The 26,552-nt window shown below is 35.0% G+C and overlaps 1 protein-coding gene and 1 long non-coding RNA gene across 4 annotated transcripts in view; one reads left to right on the top strand and one right to left on the bottom strand.

The window, feature by feature from the left end:
• CCDC141 (coiled-coil domain containing 141) overlaps positions 1–26,552 on the bottom strand; it is a 58,586-nt gene that overhangs the window by 10,738 nt on the left and 21,296 nt on the right. Inside the window, exons 8-24 of the mRNA XM_056496659.1 lie at positions 22,288–22,482; positions 21,543–21,715; positions 20,812–20,950; positions 18,482–18,601; positions 17,100–17,291; positions 16,061–16,237; positions 14,410–14,589; positions 13,519–13,644; positions 12,745–12,933; positions 12,292–12,471; positions 11,357–11,506; positions 6,752–6,892; positions 5,762–5,956; positions 5,236–5,419; positions 3,896–4,005; positions 2,763–2,858; positions 2,050–2,133 (exon numbers count right to left, since the gene is read on the bottom strand). Coding sequence (XP_056352634.1) covers positions 2,050–2,133; positions 2,763–2,858; positions 3,896–4,005; positions 5,236–5,419; positions 5,762–5,956; positions 6,752–6,892; positions 11,357–11,506; positions 12,292–12,471; positions 12,745–12,933; positions 13,519–13,644; positions 14,410–14,589; positions 16,061–16,237; positions 17,100–17,291; positions 18,482–18,601; positions 20,812–20,950; positions 21,543–21,715; positions 22,288–22,482 — 2,631 coding nt within the window. The remainder of the gene's footprint in view (positions 1–2,049; positions 2,134–2,762; positions 2,859–3,895; positions 4,006–5,235; positions 5,420–5,761; positions 5,957–6,751; positions 6,893–11,356; positions 11,507–12,291; positions 12,472–12,744; positions 12,934–13,518; positions 13,645–14,409; positions 14,590–16,060; positions 16,238–17,099; positions 17,292–18,481; positions 18,602–20,811; positions 20,951–21,542; positions 21,716–22,287; positions 22,483–26,552) is intronic.
• Positions 961–25,558, top strand: LOC130255701 (uncharacterized). Of its 3 annotated transcripts, none has more exons than XR_008840972.1 (5): positions 961–1,117; positions 1,656–1,720; positions 12,294–12,387; positions 17,181–17,299; positions 23,635–25,558. It is a non-coding gene; the product is annotated as an uncharacterized LOC130255701 (long non-coding RNA). The 3 variants fall into 3 exon arrangements; XR_008840973.1 differs by lacking the exon at positions 12,294–12,387 and adding an exon at positions 2,831–2,881; XR_008840974.1 differs by lacking the exon at positions 12,294–12,387.

The raw sequence follows: 26,552 nt of genomic DNA, 5'->3' as shown, positions 1-26,552 counted from the left end.
AATTATTTCTCTGCCTCTTGATTTTTGTAATGTATGAATGTAATCACATATTCAGATTGATTTCATTTGTGCAAAAATTCATGCATAATGTTTTCTTAAGCTACTGTCTCATTGCTGGGTTCTATACACAAATATGTAATCTACTAAGCAGTGTTCCTATTACCTATAAACTCAAATGAATTGGGTGATACACTGAATTTTATTGTTTTCCAAAGCAGGTCTCTTTGAAAGTATCCAGCTCAAGAGTATGGTGGTACATTTGTTTTGGATTTCTTTTTGCTTTACTGCTCTAAATACAATCAAACAATTAATGCAAAAAGTTTTTAAAAACCAAGAGGTAATAGAACCTCGTATGTACCCTGGTCCTTTGGACATGTTAGTTTTAATATAGAATTTTTTCCAAGTTGTTACATTTGTTATTTCAAAACAATGTGATTCATGCCAGATCTATGAATAAAAAATGACTGGAAGAAGGTTGGGATTTTACTGTGTCTATTTCACTAAACAATTCAATTCAGTTGTAAGATGAAATTCAAGTTCTACTATAAAAGTGTTTCTCACAAGCATCCCCTGATGAACTCTGACCCTGAAGAGATGGAAGAAGACCCTGGGGAAAATGCTGTGGAAAAGAATGACAGGTGAGCTGAGAAAGCTGCCAGATGGGCTTTGGCACATGGCACCAAAACAGCAGGAGGGTCAATGTGCCACGAGAAGGTCTAGCACACTTTAAAGAGAGTTATATTTGAGCAAACTAGTGCTGGGAAAGCAGCTTGTAGAGGTACAGATGAAATGAGAGATTGCTGGCCCATATATGAAACTCTAGTGAGATGAACCTGCTCCTTCTTTATGTGAAGTATGGAGTGATGAAAAGGGTAGAGGCATCATAGTTGCCACAATCCTCATATGATATTTGCTGCTCTGCATACCCTTGACTTCTCTCCTTGGCAGCTAAACCTCAGCCTGATGAGGACAGACAAAGCTGTGGCTTAGCAAAATACAGCTATGGACATCTGCTGAGGTGATTGTCCTGAGGGATGCTTTTTGGAGCAGTCACAAAACTTTGGAGGAAATCTGGGCTCCTAGTCAATGCTGAAACTCCCACTGACTTGGAATGGAGGTGAGAAAATTAGGTTTCATTTTGGGTCATCAGCAGATTACAGGACATTTTGTACTGAACTGAAGGGAATTATATTAGTTTAATTTCTACAAAACATCACTGTTTAATATCTTGCAGCATTTGTCCATGTTATCTGCTTTCAAAATGGAATTTTTAGATCTCCAAATCTGTTACCAATGGATCCTACCTTTCTAAGGACTTAAATATATTACCACCCACACCAATTTATCAGACTATTTTACATAGCAAATTATTTACATTTACATCCAGGATCCAAATCCTTCAAAGTAATCTTTAAGCTAAAGTAATCAATTTCAAAAAACGTAGCTTTGCTTTGCCTGTATTTCTAAGACTTCATTTATTAATTGATTATTTGGAAACTTTCATATTCTTTTATTGTATATCTATGAATAAAAGATGTTTATCTATTTGGATTTTTATCCTTCTAAATGCATGCTCAGTCTTGTCTTATCTTTTGTGAAATATCCTCAACATGAATGCAATCCCTCCATTGGATTATTTATGATCCCTGATGCAGAGAATCTTGGCAACTCAAATGGAACTTAAGTGTTTTGAGATGAGGATAAAGATGATTATTTGATGGTGAGTTCTATTATTTCTTCTATAGTGTCATACCAATATTACAGCAAATTATATTTGACATGATATCCTACTGAAATACTGACAGCTGCAGTTGTGTTGCATCATTTTTTCTCAGTTTCCTGTTATTCCCACTGTTTTTTAACTGATTTGATATGCTTGTTTTGTCAGGTTTTTGGTGATACTGTAAATGAGAATATAATCAAAGCATACTGATATAACAATAGTCCTCACTTTTGATTCACAGCAAATTAAGGAGTGAAATTCCCTGGAGAGTACACAATGATGCCCATCAATCTGATTAAATGCAAATTGATATGAACAACACATACTTGTTTAGTGCCTGGAGGATACAGAGTATTGCTTCTCTTCTCAGCAATGCTTTCTGAATTTGTAAGCAGTTCACCTGGTGCCATCTGAAAGAAACATGTTTTAAAATCCCACTTTTTTCCTGATTCAAACCTTAATGATTCAACAAATAATCATTCCCGCCATTATTTATTTCAAATTCTGAGCTATGTTTCTGTCATAGAATATTACTTATAAATCAGATATTTTCCTAACTTGTAGACATCATAGGAACTCTAGGGCTCTGGGAATACTATCAGCAGTCTCCCCCATTACTTCCTATATTCCCTTAAGTTTTACTTTTAAAGGAGAGAGTTCAAGAAGTTCTCTTTTCCAAGAAGGAGGAATGGTCACAAAAAGAACTGAGTCACATTAAGAATACTGTGGCAATAGGACCAAAGGAAAATTGGTAAAAGGTTAGGAAAGGAATAGTTTTTAGAAAAGAAAAGGAGATATATAGACATGTAAACATAAACATGTAAAAAATCCTAAAAAATAAAAATTCATAGAGAAGAATATGTGGATAGGAAGGAAAGGGATAACTGAAAATAACTAAAAAACAATTGACCAAGACTACATTTAATGCACCCATCCCAATGGAGGCTTTAAGATTAAAAACAAGGACCTTTCTAGCAATGCCCAGAGCCTTTTAAGAAAGAGTTCTAGTTATTAAAAAAACCCAATCAACTGAACTAACCTGCTGCTTTTGCTCCACTTTCACAGTCTCACATGCTTCCTGACCATGTCTTTCTTCTGTTTTAACAGTAATCAACTCTTCAGAAAAATCAACTTTCTGCCATGTGAAAAGAAAATTAAGTAAGTTTGTACACAGTAGAAGGCAGGAATTGTTAGCCACACAGTGGCTTGTGCTCTGTACAACAGAGAAAACACCAAAGTGAAAATCTGTCATCAGCACAGGTGTAAATTACTTATGGCAAAAAAAATGCAGCAAACCCCAATTAACTCATTCCAGGACAAGCAATGACAACATTTTTCAAAGCTGACAGGATCTTTTCTGAGGCAGGGAAACTATAGAAGGCTGTAATTCTTCGGTATATAAGACTATAATTCTTCAGTATAAATCTTCTATATTCAAAATTTTTTAAAAGGTGGAAAGGGAAGATTGTGGTCTAAGCATAAAGCATAGCATAACAGAAATAGAAAGCCAAAAGCTTTATAGTTACAGTTTTGTGCCTTCCATATCTTTAGCTGCCCAGCCAAAGTTATAGTCTTAAACAAGTTTCTTATAAGAGTGCTGGATTATTAATTTTCCATTCTAGCACTAAACAAGCAAAAACTTCCATGTGATCTTTTCAGTCTATTTTTTTTTTTTCTTTTAGGAAGAATAAGTAGTCTTTAATTTTGCGCTTGAAAAAAATCAAAGCTTTTTTCTGGCATTTAGCAGCCATGTAAATTTAGGAAATATTATACAATATATTTCCCCTTAATTTGTCATGCCTTAAAAATAAGAGGAAGTGAAACTCAATTTATAGCCATGACATTCCATACAGATGGCATATGTCTGTGTAGATAGTTTGCTGAGTTATTTATTCTTCATAAGATACTTTGGCTACTGATATATTCTGGAAATGTTCAAGAAGAATATTAGTTTTTAAATCTCAGAATACTACATAAAGTTAAAAAAAAAACCAAAACCTTTCAAATAGTTGCAGATCTATATTTTAAGAAAAAATTCAATGATTTTATGGAAAATAGTCAAAATAAAGTAGTAAAATTAGTTTGAAATTCCACGAAGAAGAATTTAATGGTATTTTTCAAACATGATAAATTGATGCAGATACAATACATTCTCCAGTCAAAAAAATGTACCTTTATCTCCTTAAGTTCTCTCAGAGATCTACACAACCCATCAACAGAATTCATGATTTCTTCATACTTTAATACGGTTTTTTCAACATACTTCTTTCCTTCTTCAATACCTACAAAGGCAAACCAGCATGAAAGTAGAATTCCTCAACCAGACATGCAACAATTCATGCAGTTTGGTACCCCAAGGTACTACAATAAACACATTTTTCTGTGTTTTGTTTTGCTGGAGGAATTGTCATTCATAGTAATGTGCTTTCCCAGCTTGTACTAGATTACTTGGGATGAGTCCTCACAGTTTCTGCAGCTCTTCTCTCTGTTAGTAACACTGCTTTAGAAGATGCTGACCTCATAAAGTGTCTCCTAAACTCGCTGCCACATTGTACAACTAGGAGGCACTTACATCCCTGTCATATGAAATATGGAACAAAGGCAGGATGGAGAAGTTTTTTCCCATATAATGACTTAAAAGACACCAAGCAAGTTCTTTCTCCTGGTGTTCCTAATCACCTGTTGTCAAAAATCTGTTCCTGCAGATAGGCATGTTTGAATTATTGAGAAGGCTTTAAAAAAATAAAAAAGGAGAGAGGAAAAAAAAAGGAAATTATCTGTGCTCTCTAAATATTCTTTCCACTAAGTGAAGAGGAATTTAAAAGCCCATTTGGACTGTTGAAATTTTTTTAGCTTTACTACTTGAATTGATAGGCTACACAAAATCCCTGCATGTTTGGATTGTCACCTTATCTTTGGACACAATCTTTTTAAAAGGTATATAAAAATTACAAGCAGAAAAAAAGCACAGCAAAACACAAATTGTTTTGACTTTCATTTGTTTTTTTGTGGTCAACAATGATCCAAATAAATGCAATTGCAAATACAGTATCTAGATAGCAGTCTACATTATTTGCTAATAAAAATTTGGCAATCAAATCCTATCAGTTATTCACAGTTATAATGTAAAAAATTAATTCAGCACTGATGTATATCATTATAATATCCTCTGGCTTCAAAGGCTTGCCTGTTATGAGAGAGCTTAAGCCATGAAATCTTAACTCCAAGCTCATGAATATTGGAAGGACATTTTGATTTCAAGGTGAACTGAGGCTATATACAGAAAACTAAGTAAATATCAGACTACTGAGTATTTTCATATTTTTACTTTTTGTAAATATTTTTTCTGAAGTCCTTTGCCTCTTCCAACCAATACTTTAAAACAACATTTATTTTTTTTAATTAATTGGATTTTCTTCCTAAATGAACAAAAGGCACTCTGGGAGTCTGAGTACTTCCATCCTAAGTTACTGCATTTTGTCCCCACAGTGCATTGCCAGGTATCTCCTCACCATATAACTGTCTAGCAAGGTCCATAATCTGCTGGATTTTTTCTTCTTGTTGAGGCACTGCAGGTTCAATGAATTTATTGAACTGCTTATGGAGAGTCTCTATTGCTTCTCTTGTTTTGCATTCTGCAGAGTAGTTGCCGACTCTAATCACTGTTGCACTCACATCTTCAAACCAAAATTGACACTGAGGGATAAAAAAACCTGCATTACAATCAATTATCTGCAGTTCAAGCTGTTGCAGAATAGACTGGATAATTCTTAGACTTTCCATGATCAGTGGCATACAGTATGATTTAAATTTAACCTGAAAACCATTAGTTCATTACTAATGGTGCTTCAAGCACACTGCACATTCATTTCCCTCTTTCATCACAAATTTAGAAAGAAACAATTAAAAAAACCAACCTTTGTTACCAATTCATTACGTTTGGGAAGTACAGATTAACCTGAGATAGTTAAAGCTCTTTTATCTATCCCTGTGCTGGATCATTATTACAGCCACTGGGGATGCCAGGTTCACCAGTACCTCTTTCATCATCTGCTGCAGATGCTCCATGAGATCCAGATTTTGCTTGTAATCTTCCACAACCACGTTAAAATCATTCAGTTGTTTTTGTAAATCACTGATTGAGCCCAAGAGAACTTGGACTTTAGCATTAGGTTCATTTGCAAAAGGGTCAAAGACTTTCTTCTCTAAATTGTCCATCTTCTTTCTAAGAATCTGTTTAAAAGACATAGCAATGTTAAACACCACAACAAAACGTTTCTATTTTTAGAAACTTAATATAAAAAAGCAGGAGAAAACCATACAAACATATTTCTTGTCCTAAGTCCTGTTTTAAAAATTAAAAGTTTCTTTTTTGAAAATCAAAGGAAACTGGAGGGTCTCTGAAAAGCTGATTAAAATTATATAAATTATATTTATGAAAGGTGTAATTGAGCTAACTTTTTTCAGCTTAAAAATAAAGAAATATATGTAGTAATAAAACATGGTCATGCATGACTTGCAACTAAAAAGACTATTGAAGGAGAGTTTCTAGTGAATGAAAAAGTGGGTGAGGCTAACAGGGTTTTAAGGTGCAAATTAGCATGGTCAACTCCAGGTAATAAATACAGCCAAAGGCTCTGAAGAAAAAAGTTCATCTTACATGATGAAATCAGAAAGACAAGAGAGTAGCTTGATGCAGGACATGATTATTTTGGGTTTCTTTAAGGAGAAGAAAGACTAGGTCACACAGTAGAAGCAAGAATAAAAGATTAAACAGAAAAGTGATGGGGGATTAAAGGAGTGAAGTCAGGAATTGAGTTAACATCACTTCACTGAAGTGGCAGAATAACAGTAAAAAATGAACAGTAAAAAATGTCTCAGTCAATGACAGACAGGGAGGGTATAATAAGAAAAGTAAGAGAGAAGTGCACAATAAATTCTGTGATGTGCCAATCTCCTGTGATGTGCTTGGCATAGGCCAAGTAATTCAACTGGTGAAGCCTTTGCTGAGCCTAGAATTTCTATTACCTGTAGCTTCTCTGCATATGTCTCAACTTGCTGAATCTGGATTTTAAGTACTTTCATATTTCGAGCTTTTTCTGTTTTCTTCATGTAGTTAAACTTTAAATTGTTGAATTTCTTTTTGAGATCCTTAAATGATTCTCTGAGCTGCAACAGTGTAAACATGTTTGTTAGCAAAAAAAAAAAAAAAAAAAAAAAAAAGAAATCAGCACACATCAGTCTAGGTTTTTCAAAAGCTGTATGATGAACAATTTAAACACTGAAAAATTAATACAGAAATTAGTAATACTATTATACATCTCAAACCATCCTTAGTTCCATAGAGCCATATGTGAAGAACATAACTTTAAACCTAGGGTAAAAAACACCATGGGAGCTAATTATAATATAGGGTTTTTATATTCTTTATCTTTTGTTTTCAAGTGACAATTAAGTTTCCTTTAATATTGTCTCACAAGTGGGCATTTAATAAACCATATGTATTTTTTTCATTATCAGTTTTATATAAATGAGCATATCAAAACCATTTAGATAAACCATTTTTAAAGCAATTTTAAAGCATAGTTTTCCTTATAATTTTTCTTTCTGCATCTTGAAAAACTACTTTCAGATATTACTGTTACTTTTTAATTTCTTTAAGCAAGAGATACAAGAATCAGAGAAGCATAAAACCTGCATAAAATCAGTACTATTTTATTTACCTTGCCATTCCATGATCAGATTTTCAAAATATTTGTAATTAATTCATAAAATTTGAAGTGAAAGAATATAAAAATGACCTAAATATTGATCTTGGAATTTCAGATCCTTCAGGTAGATAACATTTTGCTTTTAGGATAATGCATAATCTTAATAATGAATAAATTATATAAAAGCATATTTATTTAAAGACACTACTATAAAGACATGCAGATGTTCTAATGTTTTAGGATCTGTTACTCCAGATACACAAATGAAAAGAACTTACTTAATCAGTGTTAACAAGTTCAGGTCAAATCTACAATTGGGTATCTAAATATGTATTTGAGGCTTTTTTAATATTAAAAAATCCTACAGACTTCACCCTACCCCCCTCCTCCTTCCTGCCAAAGAATCCAGGGAATAATGAAGGCTTATTTTGCAGCCACTGTTATTGGAACAGCTAACAATCAATCACTATTATTATTATTATATACTGATGTTAATCCATCAAGGGATATATTTTTCATTTTCATTTCATCTAGTGGGATGTTGCCACATTATTTCAGGAGTGAATAAACAGATGGTGCTCACTCAGTGTAATGGAAAGGAAGGGAATTCTATCACTGGCCCTGTGATCTCCAATTAGTTTAAGCTCTTTATCCCACCCAAGTACACAGAATAATAAAGTCTGTCTAAAAGCCCTCAGTTAATATAATCACATCTGCAGAACAGTATTTTGTTATTCAGAACACAAGAGTCTCATTTGCTGCTTCAAGTTTGTGGGAAAGAAAAGATGAACAAGAGTTTATTTTAGTTTATTTCACTGGCTTGTGCACATTCAGACTAGTAGTGACAATTTATAAGGCCAGAGGCTCTCCTCATAGCAGCATGTGAAATTAGATCTCCTTGTTTCAGATATGATGGCTTGTGTGTCAAAGGTCTGCAGCTGCTGCCACTCTTCTCTTTTAGCCTCAGTGGAAAAACCAGATTCAGCTCTGACCTGTACATCAGACTGCATTTACACAGCTCCTTTTATCATCAGCCATTGGACCAAGGACACTGCACAGTTTCCAATTTTTAGAAATATAAACATATTTCAGTTTTGCAAGATTAAATGAGAACTACTGAAGGGACTGTGCATCAAAATATGCTCCAGTGGCTTCAGCCCAGTGTTTCAATGGAACTTTGTACCTTGTCTATTGTGTCTTTATTGTGACACAGGCAGCTGTTCCTAACTATAGTTGTCCTGTCATGGGTGGAGAATGATAGTGGAGGAGAGGGGCTTAACTACCAATTGCTTAAATTTGTCACAGGACCACAAAATAAATGGAAAAACCAAGTTATAAAATGCTTTTAACATTTTTTTGTTAACAATACCATTCCAGTAAATGCTTTGATTACTGTGTGAGCCACCCTAGAAGGAACTTCAATGTTGTTAATGCCTCACCTTTCCCTTTCTATTCATATACAAAACTCTTCATGGCATCAACAACCAAAACACCCCATAAAAGCAGGTGGCTGAAAACAGATTTTCCAAGTCACAAAGATTAAGAAACAGTCAAACAAAAAGTGGAGAGAGAAAAAAAAAAGATGCTGTTCAAGTCATTAATGACTACGTTGTTCCTGGGGCAACAATCAGAATAAATAAGGTGAGAAATGTGGCTACATAGCAGCTCCTACTGACCTGTGAATAAAGATAGCTCATTACCATTTATGGTTAAAATCCATATTTCCAGTCATATCTCTCCATAAGTGCACAAATAATGACAAGGTGAAGCAGAAATGAGATGACTGGGAAGAGCTGTGAGCCTGCTTCAGGATGTGTTGCTCTTTTGTTGCAAGTTTTACAAAGATATGCATAAATGTTATTTTTTAAGTGATCATTTAAAGAAAAGGTTTTTTCATCACAAAAGCCATCATGTGTGACTAACTGTGATACTTAAAATCCCCTGAACAGATCCAGTGCTGAACTCACAAATGATGGCAGTGTGACACAGTGAGGTGAGGGGATCTTGAGAGGCTGCTCCCCAAACTGCCTCGTGAAACCAGAAGCCCCAGCTGCCACATACCAAAGATGAGCTTTCCATATACTTCTCAAAGATGTTGAGGACATAAATACTTATTTTTGCCTTTTCAACTTCTCTTTAAATTAGAGAAGGCACAGAAAAGGCATGCATTTTACTCTTACACTCATTTATCACATCAAACATACATTAATGCAAGTATTTACAGCAGAATCCCAAATATTTTCAGGTTTAAAGTTTGCTCTATAAACTGGTAAATCACTACTAAATTATCTGGTTGACTGTTTACCATATGACAGCCATGAACAGCTGCTACTTGCTGCTGGCACATGAAATATTTATTTGCTTAGATACAGTATGTAGTAAATAAATTGTTCATTTAGACAGGTCTGTTACATACTAGCAATATTCAATTCCTGATGATAAAATTGATAGGATTTAAAATACTGAAGGTAATACTCATAAATAATATTCTTGAAGTAGTCTAGTGTCTGGTTCCTTGATCCCTAAACAGAATTAATTATAAATACTTAATTAAAAAAAAATAAAAGAAGATGAAAATGGCAGTATATTAATGCATATACAGGTATATTAGCTAGATATTTGTTCAGGAAATACCTTCATCTTGTATGCTAACCTATAAACAATAGGAACCTAAAGAAAAATATATGAACATGCCAATTTAGTATATTTCAGTTAGTTTATGTACAAGATTTAATTAGTTTTGGGGATGACAGGTTTTAACTTAACCAATCAACATAGCTTTCTCAACTGAAACAGAAAAATAAGCTAAAAAAACCCATTAGTGAACACAGTAATTGTTATTTTACAGTTATTTTACAGAGTATCCAATAACCATCCGATAAATATACTTTTTGCCATATAAGGTATGTGGTGAGTAACCAAATATTATTTAAAAAAAAAGAAAACCCAAACATTAATTTTCCCATTAAAAAGAGAGAAAAATTTCAGTTGCCTTTTTGTTGGTGATTTTCAGAAAATACAATCTATCTTTACTTAGGTGTGGATTTTCTTAGCAAAAGATAAAAATAAGAATATATAACTTTCAGTGTCCTGTATTTTTTATTACATATGCTTCATGCTACAGGGAACATTAATGTGAAATCCTTCCACCTCAGAATCCACTTTCTGTGCTTCACAGATGCAGAGGAGTACAATTTACAGAACATCAAGTACAGAGCCCATCAGCCTCTTATTTTAATGGATCACCCTGGGAAAGTCAGTTCTCTGAAAAGTTTTTCCCAAATTAATTTTTGCAGAGACATCTAATGAATGTAGGTTGCTAATTTGTGAATTCATTTGTATTTGGCCTTCCAAGATGTTATGGTGATAGTCATATTATCTGAGTAATTATTACTAATCTAAGTTCCATAATGCTAAATTCTAATCTCTCATGCCAATGAACATTTCCTTTCCTCCTAGCAGTTTTTCAAGTATCATGTCTTTTGCTTCTGAAAATAATGTTAGTACTAGATTATTCTGAATTTTCACTGAAATACAAAAATTCTTTCCAATGCCCTGACAACCACAATATGTACAAATTCTGCTATTGTTTGAAACTTCATAAGAAAAAATTATGAAGACTCGTGTTTCAGATGAAGCTGACAGAGCTGAAAGCCAAATAAAATATAGCTGCTCTATTTCCAGCCCTCTTGGTACAGGGAAAGCATTTTATTGCCAGCCCAACAGCTTGGTAGAATCCTGAAGAGCAGAGCCATGAGCCATGGATTAGTTGCTGCTCTGTAGATCCAAGGTTGCTGAAATCAAAGCCTGTTTTTCTGCATACATATGGAGCATTTAGGGGAATGACAAACAGTAATGTACATAATAGAACACAAGAGCTCTTTTAGCAGTCATTCAGTGTGCTGGGATTCATCCCATTTACCTCATTTATATCCTCTTGAGTGGTGCAGTGTTGGAAATACTGTGACAGCTTTTCCTCATACTTTTCAGCTCTGGAGCTCCAGTTTATGCTATCACACTCAAATCTAGCAAGTTCTTGCTTCAGATTCTTTACAGAAACATTCAAGCAATTCTAAGGAGGAAAGAGACAAAGAAATTTATAGGTCTCAGGAAATTTATTGATTTAACCAATTCAAAATGAAAATCATTGAAGCAGAAAGTGCACAGTCAGCCACAATGGGCTAGAGTAAACTATTAAATCTCCACTGCAAGGAGAGCAAGGAGAGCAGTTTCACTCACTGGTAGTCAGGGGAGGAGTTTTGGGTCAAAGTTACAACCTAAACCTGGTGTCTTCTGTGAGCAAAGAGGGAGTGACCTACTCCATTCCTCTGCCACCTGGAGAATAACTCCTTTCTCCATCAGTTGATGGTGTCTGAAGAGCACACTGCCAATATGAATAATCTAGCCAAGTCATAAGGAAAGTCCTGCTTTCTTAGTAAGTGAGTGGATACGGAGCAATTCCCAGAATAAACAATTCCTTTCCAAAATTATATCCATCCTGTCATGCAAATCAGTCTTGGATCCACTGATAAGATTACATAGTTATTACATTTTTAATTTTGTTATTCTGCTATCCTTTCCTTATAGGAGAATAAAGCAACCTTTACAAAATAGCAGAATTGTAATGTAGAGATTTAAGAAACTTCCATCACGGCCTTGAACTTCACAAATCATAGTAAAGTATGGTTTGGGTTGTTTTTTTCAAGCAATGATATTTTAAGACTAATTCCCTTAAGGCTCTCTCTGTATTTTTCTCAGAGTAGTAATACATATTTGCACACCTAAAATTCAGCCAGATGAGTCCAGTAATCTTTCATATTTATCCTTGATTTCATAAATCATTCTACTTATACTCACAGGTTGCTGCACTGCAGACAAGATATCCACTCCCTGGGTAATAAGCAGAGTATACAGCTGTCTAATATGTGCATGTTTCTCCTGAGAATTCACAAGGTAGGCTTTAGCCTGGTGCACATTTTCAGGGTCCCCACATATTTCAGGAATATCCAGTTCTCCTGATTTTGATAGGCATTCCAGCTGAAATATACAAAAACAAAAATCAGTGCCTGTTTAAAAAAAAACTTAAACTTTTTTTCCCTTACCCTTGGGTTTAAATAATTAAAATAGGGTTCAGATCTGAGTTTTAAATTCTAGCAATTCATGCAGTTTTAGATTCAAGATTTCAATTCTGATCACCAGGCTTATTAACCTCATTTCTTTGGGGAAAAGGAAAGAAAAGCAACAGGAACCAAAACCAAAGAGAGTTTAACAACAATGGGAAGAAAGTATATTTTAAAACGTTATACTCACTTCTTTTTTAATGTGATGGAATTTGACTGTCTTGCTGAAAATCTCATCATATTCTATTATTGCATCCTTGACTGTTTGATGGAAATGAATAAGCTCACTTATTCTCTCAGAATTCTCTTTCACAGGAAATCCTTTCAGGCTTGGCAATTCCAATAATTTTATCAGGTACTCAAGCTCAGCATTCAGTTGCTAACAAAAATCACAGAAATTACTAAATTTGCACAAACATACTTGCAATTTTTCCTTTACATTTGATGAAATAACCACCTAACAATGGTAAATTGCCTCGGGGGGAGGTCAATGCCCTGCACTTTAAAACACTACATTCTATATTTTTGGTAGGCAATAATCTCAGCTATCACCCAAGCCTCACATGGAAAGGAGTCAAACACAATTAAAGGGCAATGGCAGAGGGAATTGCTCAAACTCAGAGAATTCACAGTATGCACAGGAGGTAGAAGGGTCACTGTGATGCACCTCAGCCTCTGACCTGCTCTAAATCCATGGTGCTGATGCTCTGCTCGTACTTCCAGCACCCCAGTGCTTGTGTGTCACTTGAACACACAGCCAGCACTGCACATTCTCTGGGCACTGAAGGCAAAATGTCCTTGCCCCTGCCTTATGAACACACACAAACACTTCCTCCTGGAAAACTGATGTAAAACAAACCACTCCAACCCCAGAGAGAGTGTCTGTGTCAATGAGGATGTGGATCTTTACGGGACCAAAAAGAGCTTTAGAGGCACCCTTCACTCCACTGGCTTGGTTTCTCACCTCATAGTGTGGTTTTATTTGGTTCAGCTTTTTCTGTAGCTCCAAAACAATTAAAATGTCACTTCCAAGGTCAACTGGTACTGCAAGCTGGAGGGCCTCTTGAAGAATCTCTAATCCACGGGTAGTCTAAAAGAGAATCCAAAAATTCAGCATTTCTAACTGCAATAAATTAAAAAACAAAACAAAACAACAAATTTAAAGTCAAACCTAAATTTGTAACAAAAACCTCCCTCAAACCAGGCACCCAAATGCTGTCAGTAAAGCCTCTCTCTCTGAATGACAAGGGTGACAAGATATCTCTAAGACAGCATGAAAAGAACGACTCAGACAGGACTGCAGGAGCCACAGCCACACTGTTTATGTGATAACACATGTGCTGCTGAGCTGCACTAGAGATACAGCAGCTACAAGCCCAGCTGGTGTTTCTGGTTCTGCTGCTACCCTAGCAAGGGTTTATTTTAAGGAGCACTGAACACTCTTCCCATGCCAAGGAGGTTTCAGTCCTTTTTCTGTATGAACCTGGTTGACTTCACTTTAGTAACTATTGGGACACAGTTGGGTTCAGCAGCTCTTCAGTCTCCAAAAAATGGTGGTTTTAAAAATAATTTAAAAATCATTGCTGGTGAAGCATTGATTAAACTTCATCAAAATTTAGAATTCAAAGCTGAGACTTGGACTTGTATGCATTTGAGTAAGGGGAAAAAAGATCAAAAACATTTCATGGTTCCTGAAGACTGACTGACAGAATAGAGAACAGACTATGGACTAGAATTGTATCTGACTGGTCATCACTCTTTATTAAATAGTACCCATAATAGTTGCTGAGAGAGTCTCTAATAATAGTCTAGAAATATTTACCACAGTTGCTTTCTTCCCAGCTATTTTACTTACGATTTTTAGTTGTTCTTTAAATATCTGGCACTGTTGCTTGATGGGTTTTAATTGAGTGATTTTAAAATTCCAGATTGCCCAAAGATCAGTCAGCTCTTTCCTTTCTTTATTCAGATTAATAATGATATCTTCTGTTACTTTTATCGATTTTTCTACTTCTAATATTAAACGCTGATTTACCTGGCAAATAAAAAGACACTTTTTTTTCCACACGTTTTTACAACATACAATTAAAACCTCCTAATTTTAAACAAAGCTTAGTAAAACCTCAACTATTCTAGTGTAACTTAAAATAATATGTTTAAGTATGCTTTTCCCTTAATATTGTCTAGAAATAGGCACAGATCAACAGAATTTGTAAACTTACAGGGCATATATAAAGCTGGAGTTTAAAACATAGAGCAGGTCAGTAATGACTGAATTATTGCCTTCTGGTGTCTGTTTCACACTCAGACAAAATAAAAAAACCCTGACTAAGCAGAACTACCCCAAATGGCCTTTTGGAGAATAAATATCAACTGGAAATCAAAGTAGGTGAAGAAAAGACCACCACTTTGTGTTGATAAACAAACAGCACTGAAGCACAGGAGGGCTAAAGTGCTTAGTATTTGAATATTTGGTATTTTTTCCTCTTTTCAGTAGAACATTGTTGGGGGATCTATGAGAAATACCAAAAAACTGGGTTATGCCATTTCTGGTTTTTCTGTTTAACTGTATTTTTTTCTTTCCTAAGAGAAATTGTTTTTTTAAATTACTAGTATGATCCATACCTTCCAGATATTTAAAAGCAACAATCTGGGAATATCATGGGAACTGAGTAGTAGAAAATATGGTGACAAGATATATCCAAGTGTTGAGGGAGATAACACCTGAAGATGTGCCAAGATTTTAGGATTTTTTTGCCATTACTCTGTCTCCCCTTTGCTTGTCTGCATCCAGCAGGGACATACACCCTGAGCCACACTAACAGCCTGAGCCCTTCCCTCCCTCAGCTGGTTTTCCCAGTTCACCCTGCATCCTGCTGTAGTTTACCTACACCAACTCCCCCTTCCCTTCCCAGCTGAATGTGTAACTGCTCCCCAGTCTCTCCTGTAAAAGCAGAAAGAGCAGCTGGGTGTTCAGGTTGCCCCCATTAATTTGGATTACTTTAGAAGGTGTGCCTTAGGGAATGATTGCACATCTCAAACAATCACCTCATGAAGTGTTGTTGGAAAATTAAACAGGGATGCCCAGGCAGTGTAGCTGTTGGACAGAAAGTAAAGACACTGGGAAGATTATCTGCAAGGAAGTAGCTCTAACATCCATTTCTTTAGAAGAATTCATACACTCAGTCAGTAAAGACTCCCTGCCTCTCAGTGGAAGTAAAATAAACTTAATATTCTACTATATGCTGCTTTCCAACATGAGAAAAACAGATATGAGTATGTATTACATTTTTATGCATGGACTAGGTCATTAAGGGCTCTGCCATTGCTAACCACAAAACTTTTTATATTACCACAAACACTCAAATACTTTCTTCTTTTTAAAGAAGATATCAGCATTAGCCCTTTTAAAACTAGATATACAATCCATCAAGGATAGAACTAGAATTGGACCTCATCACAGGCAAGTATAAAATAATCAATATAGTTTATCAGATGATACTCACCACATTCACTAAATTAAGAAAAGAGCAACCCATATCTTGGGTGGAAAAAGTCTTCTTTATAGTCTTTTGCCACTGAGTATTAGCTGACTCTACTGCAATTTTATTTTCAGTCTCTCTGTTTGTTGGTAGGGGTTTTGAATTATAGAATTCCTTCAGATTATTAATATCATCATTCACCTATAGAAAGACATTAAATAAAGATCATAAAACAAATCTAAACTTGAGGTTCTATAATCAGAAGTTATAGAGAGATGATAAATTTGAATAGCATCCTCTGAATCTTTTCTTAATTTTAAAATCTCTGAGTCCTTATAATCTTTACAAACACCAAATAATAAAATAGCTTTAAATAACTTGCCAATGAGTAGATGGCAAGCAGATAGGTGGCAGCAATTAGCTCAATTTCTGTCATATATCATTACAAGGATTTTATGCACCAGTATATCAATGCACTGATTTTCACTGATCTGCTTAATATGAAGTAACTGAAGTTAGCAATCATCAGAAGTAATGTAATACAATTTTATATGTAGTTTATCATGCAATAAATAAATCCTATGGCTAATTTTATCTGATGGGTTCCATTCCATCCTCAATTTCTTTCTAAATATTAAAGAAAGCTACCATATTACAGAATCTTAAAATGGAATCCAAATCAAAATGAAAATTAACTGTCCTAGACATCATTAGCATAGCTATCAAAATTATGTTGGTATTGATTTGATTATTATTTGAGCTAAAGCTGATTTTTATTTCATTCTTAAATCAAATCATATGAACTAGCATGTCAGTGAAAATACTGCAAAACAGCAACAAAGATCCCTATGAAGATCTCACAGGCTATTTTTAAAGTTTTACGAAACAAATCAGTAAATGCAATATTCAGAATACCTATATGGAAGCATTTTTAGCATGATTAGAGTGCATGTATGCAGAGGAGAAAAATCTTAATCAATTACAATCCTTCCTACAATGGAAGCAAATTTTTCAACTGCAGGATTTTTATAGTCTAGTCAGAAAATAAATAAGTAATTCATACCTCTACAGCTGATTGTAAAAAGGCCACATAAGTCTCTAGAATTTCTAGCTTTGAACTAATATTTTTTTCAATTTTTTTCAGTTCTTTATTCAGAAAGTCAACTCTGCTAGAAAAAGCCGCCACCTGCTCAGGTTCCAACTCTTCCATATTTTTGATGATTCCCTCAGCTGCTTTCAGTTCACAAGAAGTTTCCTTTGAAGGTAGAAGCATAAAAAAAATGTATAATGATTGGAAAGGACTTGTGAATATTGGTATCACATTGTTTATTTTCATTAAGATTGTTTTCTTAGGTATAATTTAATTACTTGTTTGAAGAGGAGTTCACAAAGGAGATAAAAATCACAGAAATATCCATTTCTTTCATAAAAATGATAGGTGCAGTTATTGAAATAGCTGTTTTGAAAGTTAGCATATCACAGTCCCCAGAAGGAATATTTAGAGAGGTGTATAGCTATGAGTTTATATATCTGTCAGGACAAAGTAGGCACTGCAGCAAACAAAAGTGACACCCTGTCGTGCAAAAATTTGGCAGAAAAGACACTTAAAACTATTATAAAGTCATGAGGAACAAAAAGATGTTCTTGCTTATCTGCTCAGATTTTAATATTGTTATTATGTGCTCTCCAGAATTGTTTTAAAGTGAATTTTATTTCCATGGGTGCTGTGCAGATCCATCCCTTGGACCCCATAAACTGCTGCCTGAAACAAGAAAGAACTCTGCAGGGGTAATGAAATTTTAAGCACTGAAAATACATAGGATACTCCTAAAATACACACTGGCATGTTGTTCAGCTGAGGCTGAAATATGCACCTATGCCAAGGCTATGGAAAGGAATTCAAGTGGTTTTAACCCAGTTTCAGAGTGCTGTGGGGGTGGGAAAAGCCCTGGATGTGAGTTAAGAAGAGCCTCACGTGTAACAGAGCTGAGTGCTGCAGGGCTCTCAGTCACTGCCTGCACTCCCAACATGACCAATCTCCTTACAGCCCCCCTGAATAGGAACTTTGCTTTCTCTTTTACCAGTTCATCCCTTGTATCTGGCACAATAAACCACAAGAAGGCTTTTCTCTGACTCTGGCTGTCTAGACAATTATTAACCCTGGTGCCTCACATAGGAGTAGCAATCCACATTTGAAGAGTCCTCCTATCAAGAGCTGGTATGAGGATCCTGAGGCAGTGACAAATAACACAGTGAGATAGAGACAGTGAAGGAAAACAGTGATTTAATGTTATCTGTGGTTCTGTTCATTAACTACAGTTCTAAAACAAACCATAGACCTATTTTCTTTACAAGAAACTCTCAGCCTCTCACTTTACTTAGAATTACATTCAGGAAGAATTTGTTTCTAAAAGCACTTAACATTACTGAAAGTTTTTCTTTTACCTTTGTTTGTTTGGCCAGTTCAAGGTGTTTGTTCAAAACTCTTTCTGACTCCCACAAATAGGAGCCAATCTCCATTCCAACTGCGAGCAGCGGGGCGAGTCTCCTAATTGATTGTGACACCTTTATTTGAAATTATTAGTCACATGGTTAATTTATATAAGTAGACATCATAACACCAGTATAAAATATCACTCTTTATAGAAAGAAAACCTAGGCAACACTTGTCTGTTGGTGTGTAGATTATGTTTCTGGGCATAATGTCACGGTTTAAACCCAGCTGGTAACAAATACCACACAGCTGCTCACACACACACCCTCAACCCCAAATGGTGGGATGGAGAGAAGAAATGAAGAAAAGGTAAAATTTGTTCTTCAATATCATGTATAGTCAGAGAAAGACAAGAATAAAAATATAGAGGAAGAAACTCTGCTATTTCTACAACAGGCATGATCAAAATCTCTTCTTGTTTGCTGTCCTTTTATTGACAGTGCTTTCCTTTACCTGAAATATCTGAGGCTTGTGATTTCAATATGGCACAACTGCATTATAATCTTGCTATTATAGCCCTGGCAGAAATATTTTGATACTGCTCCAGGATTTTTTTCTGAAAGTACATTTAAAGCTCCTCTGACAAAGCAAGGGACCTATTTTTGTGCAGATACATGTACAGAATTCCCTTCCACTGTCACTAAGATATTATGTATGCACTATGATAACAAAAGAGATTATGAAGAGCGCAGGCAGATGATGCCAGAAACAACAAACATAGTTATTATTAGACATGTGAATTTACATCTAACATTTTTCTTAAGAACTGGCTGCTAATTGAAGTTCAAAATTTATTATATGAGACTGGGGGGGTCATTGAATTTGGCACCAGATTCTTTGGGAGAATTGGGATGAAAAGTGAATTGCTTGGTAGCAATATATCAATAAGCACTGTTCACTGCAAAGAACAATCATGTTATGACACAATGTTCTTTAATGCAAGGCTGGGAACAAAGTGATTAGAACAAACAGAAGATTGAAACTTTATGTTCAAATTGAGGTCCATATTTTAAGTAAAAATTGCCTTCATAACTTAACTTTTAGGTAAAGATTCACAACACAATAGTGACATCATTTCTATACACATAAATGGGAAAGGGCCAATTTGTAGCAAATTGAATTCACATTTGATTGAGAATGGTTCATTATCAACATCACACAAATACAAAATGTCAGATTGCAGACTTAATTATTCAGTCATTAAATTTGATTTACTCTGCTGGTCTACACTCCTGGTTTCCTTCATATGAACCTTTATTTTATATGAACCTTTATTTATATGAACACTATATTTTTTTATTTGAATTTACCCATGGAAACTTATTTAGGAGCTATTTGTCTATCCATCTCTGACAAGTCATCTGAAAGGTCTGCAGTACTGTATGACATCCAACCATTTAAAGAAGGCTATCATCACAATTAACAAAAGGAATTTTTATAGTGAATAGAATCTAGTCTCCTTCAGATTTACTGAAAATTTGCTGTGGTTCAGTCACTGTGCTTATTAACCCTCAATTTTGCCACACTTTTATTTTTATCTTCAGCTACACAACACAGAAGACAGAAGCAGTATAAGAAATCTGCTTACAGGCCACAGGATTGATTGCTCACTTCTTTTGCAAAAGAACAAATTATAATAGTTCATTATCCAAGCAAATCCATGCTTAATTGTACATCACTGGTACAATGCTCTCATGGAAATGGCTCAATTTTTCAGAATAGCTTTTGGTTCCTTTGTGTTGATAAGAGCATTCAGTGTTCTGACTACAACTGTGCTCTCTCTAAAGAACTTGCTATCATTTGATTCAACTTCAATATAGCTAAATTATGGAAATACAATGCACAGTTCATGAATGCATTAAGATGTGCTATGATGATGATGACAATCATCACAAAGATGATCAGAATGCTGCAGCACCTCTCCTATGGTGGCAGGCTGGAGAGTTGAAGACTTTGGGAAGACTTTACAGGAGACCCTTGCAGTACCTAAAGGGACCTATAAGAAAGCTTGAGATGGACCTGGAGTTACAGAGCAAGGGATAATGGCTTCAAACTGGAACAAGGCAGGTCTGGATTAGACACAAGGGAGAAATTCTTCACCAGGAGGTGGTAAGACACTGGCACAGGCTGCCCACTGTCCCTAGAGGCACCCAAGGCCAGGCTGGATGGGGCTTTGAGCCACGTGGTCTAGTGGAAGGTCCTTGCCCATGGCAGAGGGGTTGGAATGACATGTTCCATAAGGTTCCTTCAACCCAAACCATTCTGTGAATCTATGATGTACCTTATCCAGATGATCTTCAAGTGAGGCAGTCCATTGCTGTTTCTTCAAAGTAAGCTCTTCATAATCTGGACACTGGCTGATTAAATCTACTTTTTTTTTAACATATTCCATCATTTCCTGAATTCCTGCCACCCAAGAACTAAAATGGAGAAGTAGAAGTAATTTATTGCTCTTTTTTTTGCTCAACATAGAGGATGATTATGATTTTTAAAAAAATCTATTTATCTGTATGATGAGTAACTTGCAAATTTTAAACTGTTACCCTTAAAAGAAAAATAGTCAAGAAAAATATTAAAATTAATCCAAATAAAATTGATAATTACCAAAACACAGGAATTAAATTTCCAAGCAAATATTTTGTCACCAGTGCTTAAGGTAGATTCATAAGACAGATACATTAATTCTCATAAGGGACATAGCCTGATTCACTGAGAAATAGCTCATTTCTCTTTTCATTCTAGCTCTATTACCTAAAAACTAAAATGACAAATGGAAGAGCTTAAAAGAGAAAGTACTCCACCAATTTCAGAACCTGAATACTTGAGGCAGTCCACTTGAGATTGTAAAGAGGTTACCTCATACAATTAAGAGATGAAATTTTGAGATTAACCCCCTCTCCCCACACATCAAGCTATTTCCTACTTAAATTTATATTCATCAGGAGAATTTTTGTAAAACTGACATGTTCAAAATAAGTTTTTTCATTACTTTAGTAAAACTCATGTCAATACCTGTGGGAATCTGCTTTATTAACTAAAGTTTGTCCCTTTTGCATGGTAGTTGCTGTACAACCTTTAATTGCTTCCTGCAATTCCTTGTACTTCAGTGTCAATAGGGGTAAATGTAACCCTTCTGAAATAGAGATTTTATGGTAATTCTCAATACTTTCAAGAACATCAAGCACCTGGAAAAAAAAAAAGAAAAGCATGTGTTATCAATATTTCTGTTGTTGGAACTATCCTAGGAAATTATCTCTTTTTAAAGCTTCTATAAATGATGAGAAAAAAATATACCTGAAAAAAAATACAGGATGGCCATTTGGACACCCTAAAATATAAACTTTTCTAAATAGTCTTCTAACTGAAAGATTTTGGAAAAAAGATTGCTTTATTAATAATACTGATTATAGTTAGCCCATGTGGAGACCACTGCAAGTATAGACATTCTTTCTTGTGTTCACAGAAAAATTCTTAAAGCCTAATTCTTGGCAAATAAATATTTCCCAAACACCTTATTTTGAAACCAAGCACACAATATACTTAAATGAGAAAAAAAGATAATACATTTTTGAATAGATTTGCCATTTTGGATAGAAGTTAGAGGCAAAAAGTCATATAAAAAGGGTAATTGGATTTGTACTTTTCCACTTTGAATTGTTTAGCTTGCTGTTTGCGTGATCCCACATCCACCAGCCTCCAAGAGCACAGTAATAGTTTTATTGTCAGATTATTATTACAGACTTGGCTTTTCACCAACCTTGCCAGCAGCATGAAAAAAGTCATTGGCTTCTTGCAGCAGGGCTTTTCTTTCTTGCATATGGAAGCACACTTCTTCTTGCAACTGACAGATTTTCTGATTTGAAAGTTTTAGATGTTCTTTTTCTGTGTAGTCCTCTGCAAGCAAGATCCTAAATGCTTCACCTTCCAATTGTTCCACAGTGTAATTCCATTCCTGGTGGGAAAAATTCCACTTTAGTCGATTGTACATAGAAAAGTAATACTCTGCATGGCAATAATACAAGCTTTGGGAAATGTGTGTTGTTCTAGGCATGAAAACTATCATGATTTAAAGCAGTACTGCTACGAGGAGGGGCTTCCCAGCAAATCATGGTTTTAGTGATTAGATAAATGCCTCTGATAAGCAGTGGCATGCTACATTCTTTGACATCACTGAGGTGTGAGGATAACAAAAACAAGAAACCTTCTGGTAAGACCACACTCTCAATGCCAAACAGCCCTTCAGCCCACCTATTTAGTCTAGAACAAATTAAAATATTGCTTCAATAACAGCTGCTTGCAGTGAGAGGATTTCTGCTAGGAGATGTCTGGTCATCACTTGAATCAAATGACCTTCCCTTAGAGCAGGTTGTGCCATCATCCTTGGTATTCTCTTGACCTCCTACACAAAATCACAAATCCACTCAAAAATATCTCTGCCTTATGAGATCATGCACCTTTCTTTTGGCAGTGACAGAAGGAAAAAAGGTAAGATCACACTTAAGAGTTTCAAGCCATAGAGTCAAAAACATTTCTGACAATTGAGCCAGGTAATTTAAAACTAAGGTGCTTAAAAATGGATTCTGTTGAATCAGTACAAGTTTCCATATAGGTTTTTGGTCTACATTGCACCACTTGGAAGCATATTTAGTTAATTAGAACTGATTGCCTGTTTAACAACTCTTTCTTTTTTCAGCTGTTCATACTGAGCTGACTTGTGCTTCTACTGTAGTAACCCAATTATACATCAATTTTTGGAATGTCATTTCTCTTCTGTGCTGAACACTCTCACCTTTCTGCCATGGAAAGCCTAAGCAACAGTAAAAATCTATATGTCTACATTAATGCTTTATTTAGCTCTTCCAAATTTAATCTACCTTTGCTTTTAACTTTTCTTATAATATTACCAATTTTTAAAAAAAACATTAAAAAATTCATTAGCTTTAAAATGTTTCAATCAGATTTTAAGGGCTTTAGTAAGAAAACTAATTCCACATATTGCAACAAACCTATCTTTGTTTTATTTTTTATGTTCTGGTTGTGCTTCAATATATTTGACAAAGATGCAAATTTGTCTCACTCATTTTAACTCTTTTTTCCTTCCAAGTGGGAACCTGGAGGAAAAGCCTTCTCAGAGATTTTTCAAGTTCATCTCTTCCCCAAACAAGCATCTGAAGGCCAAGTCCTGCCCACTGTATTTCCTTCTATACTTCTTAAAACACTGCTGGTTTAGAATATCCTGCAATGAAATCGCTCACTTTCTCAAGAAAACACTCAAAAAAATCCCCCAAATGTCTTGAGGACTTGAATTGGGTAATCTCAACTTCCTACTGAAATCAAAAGAGATTAATCCTGAGCACAATAAAAGCACTTTTTTTTTTTCATTTTGTCTATTACTGATAAACAGCTATAGCAAAATCTTTCTAATTTTTAAAATTTCTTTTTCAAATTAAAATAATGACCATTACTGACATCTGGATGCAATAATCTTCAGCTTGTACTTTTAATTAAGTGAAATCCTGCATTCTATTTTTTAATGCACAATTTCCCTTTCACAAAATCCTTTCTCTCTCTATCCTAAGCAAGATTAAGGGAGAGTGAGGATTTTAGGGATAATAAATCACAGTCTGCTGTCCTGTATTTGTTACCTTTTACCTGACAAATCTATCTTGGTGGGAGGAAAAATTAGTATACACACAGCTGAAGTGATTTGATTTCCAATTATATCAGCACCAGAACATTGTCATCTTCCAATACTTGCAGCTGGAATTACTGGTATGAATTGCATGCTCAGATTTTAAAAGTATTTTTACTTACATTTAAACACATAGATATTTATGATAATTAGGAAAAAATCCTGAATTTAGGAGCTTTTAGCTGGGATTAATAATAATTTGCTACAAAAAATGGCAAAGAAAATGCAGATGAATATGTGAATCCTCATTTTGCTATTATTTTTTATTTGTATCATAATTTAACAATAGTGTCTTATGCAAAAATGAAAGATGCACATGTATTAACAAGTGAAAACTGTCCATAATTAGCTTAGAAGCAAATATGGAAAGACAGAAATTCTGAATTGTTCCAGTGTATTATATGTTTAAATTATAATTACAGCAGGCAAGACTGATTATAAGAAAATGAGTCAACTTATGTGAAATTATTCCCTGTAAGAGTATTTCATTGCAACAAAATTCATAAATTTTTTTGGTAGAAGATCCCAACAGCAGCTTTTAGGTGATCTAGAAGCAGATATTAAACTCTGCCTTGTTTATATTGAGGCAAGGCTCTTCTCTAAATTTTCATACAAGCTCAAAACCCCAATTTATTACAGTAATTTGTATTTTAAAACATTCCAAAAACATTACAACCTTACACACTCTCTGAGGGTATTAAATTTGGTTAGACTCATTTGCTATCCTGTTTAAACATTCCTCAAACTTGGTTAAATTTTCTATAAAACATCTAGCAACAACTTCATTTTCAGCTCTCTATTTACAAGGAAATGTTTCTACACATACATAAAGAGCCTCAGCTTTCCATCAACATAAAAAATCAGTGGAAAAATCTTAGTTAGCTTCTTCTGCTCTTCAGACCTCAACATGCTAAATTCATAGCAGTCTGCCAGCCAGCACTAACATATTTCTTACTCATTTTCCTTGGAAGAAACACACAGCCTACTATTACATTGACTTTTCAATTTATCAGGAGATGCTTGTGAATTGCTCTGACATATTAAAGACATGTTGCCTCCTCAGCTCTTGTCACTATTCTTTTCCTCACACTAGTAAATCTTTTAAAAGCTCACTTTCACTATTCCATTTGAGGAAAATGAGTCCTTTCCAGGTTCCTTGATTAAACAGGTAGTTTTCAAGTGTGTCAAAACTGATGAATTAAAAATATTGTAGCTTTAATTAAAAGTCTTCAAGATCTTCTGCTTTTTGAAATATTCAGCACAAGTCTGGGGGAAAAAATGTGAAAATACCTAAAAATCTACGTTGTCATTAAACAATTATTGTGGGATAAATTGACTTTTCTTGTCTATACAATAAAACTTTTGGACTTTGAATTAAAACATGAAAAGCTGTATAAAAGTTTCTTCACTGGAATGTTATGGGCTTAACCTTAGAAAACTTTTAGCACATATATTTGACTTCAAATTATGATCTATATATTAGGTAAAGTAGTATTTAAAACATAAGTCAATTAAACATAAAAGTATGTATTTTTTTTTTAGAGTGTGTGATGAATTAGCTTATTCTCTCATATGCAAAAATGTCCACAACTGAACTTTTTCTGAGCCCCAAATCTGCCTGTCATTGATTCATTGCAGACATCAGCACATTGATAATTTACTCTTTGTGAATATTGGAAAGGCTTTCACCTTCAGGAGCTGCATTGCAGTATAACCACCAATATAATCACATTATTCCCTCAAATTGCAAAAGAAGTGGGCTCTAATAAAACCACAAGGTGTTGTGAGCTGCTGTGACAATTACCACATGATTGTCTTTTGGGAGGTTCACTGAATGGCTGTAGCAGTGTATTCAACAGTGAGCTGATAAAATCAACAAGCACAAAGAGGAAGAAGTGATTCAAAGTCTGTCACAGAAAATCGCTGGGATATGTTAAAAATTATTTGGCCACCAAGTGGTGCTAGCAGTTCTCCTTTTCCACTCAAGCCCCTCCAAGGCACCCAGGAATGAACAGCAGGCAGGTCAGCACATCCCCACTGGAACAGGAGCTCCCAAACGTGCCCCCTCTCCCAAACCCTGGTGGAGGGGAGCTGGGACAGTCCTTGCAGCAGAGGGGGCAGGAGGGTTCTTTTAGAGTCTGTGAGGGTTGAGTTATGATTTCCTGGGTTTGTTTATGGTCTTGATAATTTTGCAAACTAGTGAGAATGTTTTTAGAGGTTTTACCTCTTAGCAAGGTGAAGTCCAACATAAGATACCAGCTTGAGAACATGATAATATTAATGAATCTTTCTCCTTCCTCCTCTCAGCCCAGTCCCATAAATTAGATGCT

Source organism: Oenanthe melanoleuca, chromosome 7 (assembly GCF_029582105.1).
Source record: "Oenanthe melanoleuca isolate GR-GAL-2019-014 chromosome 7, OMel1.0, whole genome shotgun sequence".
Classification (NCBI taxonomy): domain Eukaryota; kingdom Metazoa; phylum Chordata; class Aves; order Passeriformes; family Muscicapidae; genus Oenanthe; species Oenanthe melanoleuca.
This window is presented reverse-complemented; position numbering and strand designations above follow the sequence as displayed.